Raw genomic sequence first — 1,813 nt, forward strand, 5'->3', positions numbered from 1 at the left:
AGATATAAAAAAATTAATAGTAAAATATAAAAAAATTGTGAACAAAAATTTTGGTAAAATTATAATTTAATAATTAAAAAATTATTGAAGGGTATTTAAAAAAATATAATTATTAATTTTTTTAAAAAAATACAATTTAATCAATAAAAAATAATTTATTAAAGGATATTTTGGTAAACAAAATTTAATGATAAAAAATAAAATATTTATTAATGGGTATTTTTTAATAAAATAATTTATTTTTTCTTAAAAAATGATAAAATTAACATTAGTTAACACAAAAAGTTTAAAATGGATTAAAGAAAATGTATTTTAAAAGTTAGAATGGAAGAAATGTACATTTCTCCCTATCCAATCAATAATAAGAAGTTTTACATTTATGTCCTGGTGACCACTTTTTCTCACAATAGTAACAGAGACCTTTGTCTTTTTTCATCTTAATTTCAGCTGCTGACAATTTCTTAAAAGGGGGGTTTGATATGGGTTTCTAGTATTAGTGTTTGACTGTGTGTGGGAGAAAGAAATGGGAATAAGGTTAGATGGCTTATTTGTCGAGGATCGATTTAGGGAGGGATTATTGGGCTAGTTTAGATAGGTTTGGTGAGGTTTGGTAGATTTTAGATTTGAATTGGCTGCATACTTCTGTTCATATATCTTTGCTAATGAAGCGGCATGAATATATGATGTCAGTTTAGCTAACAAGAATTCGCATTTTAGGTACTCTTGAAGGCCAGCAATGAATAATGACACCACCCAGTTCTCATTGAGTCCAGTAACCTGATTGGTAAGATCTTCAAATTGTCCTTAATATTTGCTTCAACTCTTTGAGAGCGGCCTTGGGGTCATAGTACTGGCGTTCAAACCTGACAAGTAATGCATCCAAAAAAGACTCCAAGTATATGCAATGTTATTATTGACCCCCAACGATATCAGGCATAAGCAGTTCCAGACAAATAGAAGAAAATCATTCTCAGTCTCATCTTCTCAGGTATCACAAACCATTCAGAATACTCTTTCACTTTAAAAACCTATTCATCTACATTACTATCACCATAAAAAATGAGTAAATCAACTTTTGTACCTCTAGGTTGGTAGAATTGCTGCTGATGTCGAGGATGTGAAGAGACTTCATCACATACTGATGTTACCTGCTTCAGTTTTAGTGCTTCATACAGCATGCTTCGGATTTCTCTCATTGAGTCCTCCAATCCGCCCATACGCGATATCGTCATGGAGATGTGACTTCAACCTCCAGGTGATTCCATTGCCGAGCGGCAATTTCTTGCTGACAGAGTTCATCGGAAGTCATGCTTCCTCTCAACGAGAGCACCAAATGATAGAGGATAGTGCAGAATAATATGAGAATGTAATAATTAAGTTGTAGAGAAAAGTATATAGATTATTATTGTTATGACCGAATGAAATTGGAAACAGATGAAAGAGAGAGTGTCAAAGATAATTCCCTTTTCGAGTCAGGGATAAACTCCAGGAGTACCTTGAGAGTACGTATCAAAAATACCTCTCCTTTAACGGAAATGATTCTTCTTCTTTATAAAATCCCTCTAACTAATTCTTCTCCAGCTCAACCTTGAGAAATAATCCTCTGTTTTGCACCTTATTTCTCACTTACTTCTCCAGCTCAGTCTTGAGAAATAATCCTCTGTTTTGCACCCTATTTCTCACTTACTGACAAAATCTTTCATCCAATAGGGCTTTTCTGATTCTCATTGATTTGGACTCTGCTGTGTGCACCAGTTCACTTTCACGAATTAGTTCAATTTTTTCAATTACAGCCTCATCAATAATTGGGCTC

General features: G+C 33.0%; 1 protein-coding gene across 1 annotated transcript; it reads left to right on the forward strand.

Moving 5' to 3' along the window:
- The first annotated feature begins 452 nt into the window (after window positions 1-452).
- LOC127747429 (uncharacterized) lies at window positions 453-1,391 on the forward strand. The gene is made up of 2 exons (XM_052261272.1): window positions 453-988; window positions 1,088-1,391. The coding sequence occupies exons 1-2, from the start codon at window positions 905-907 to the stop codon at window positions 1,355-1,357; spliced, it is 354 nt and encodes a 117-aa protein (XP_052117232.1). The 5' UTR covers window positions 453-904; the 3' UTR covers window positions 1,358-1,391.
- Window positions 1,392-1,813: the final 422 nt, after the last annotated feature.

Source organism: Arachis duranensis, chromosome 5 (assembly GCF_000817695.3).
Source record: "Arachis duranensis cultivar V14167 chromosome 5, aradu.V14167.gnm2.J7QH, whole genome shotgun sequence".
NCBI classification, from domain to species: Eukaryota; Viridiplantae; Streptophyta; class Magnoliopsida; order Fabales; family Fabaceae; genus Arachis; species Arachis duranensis.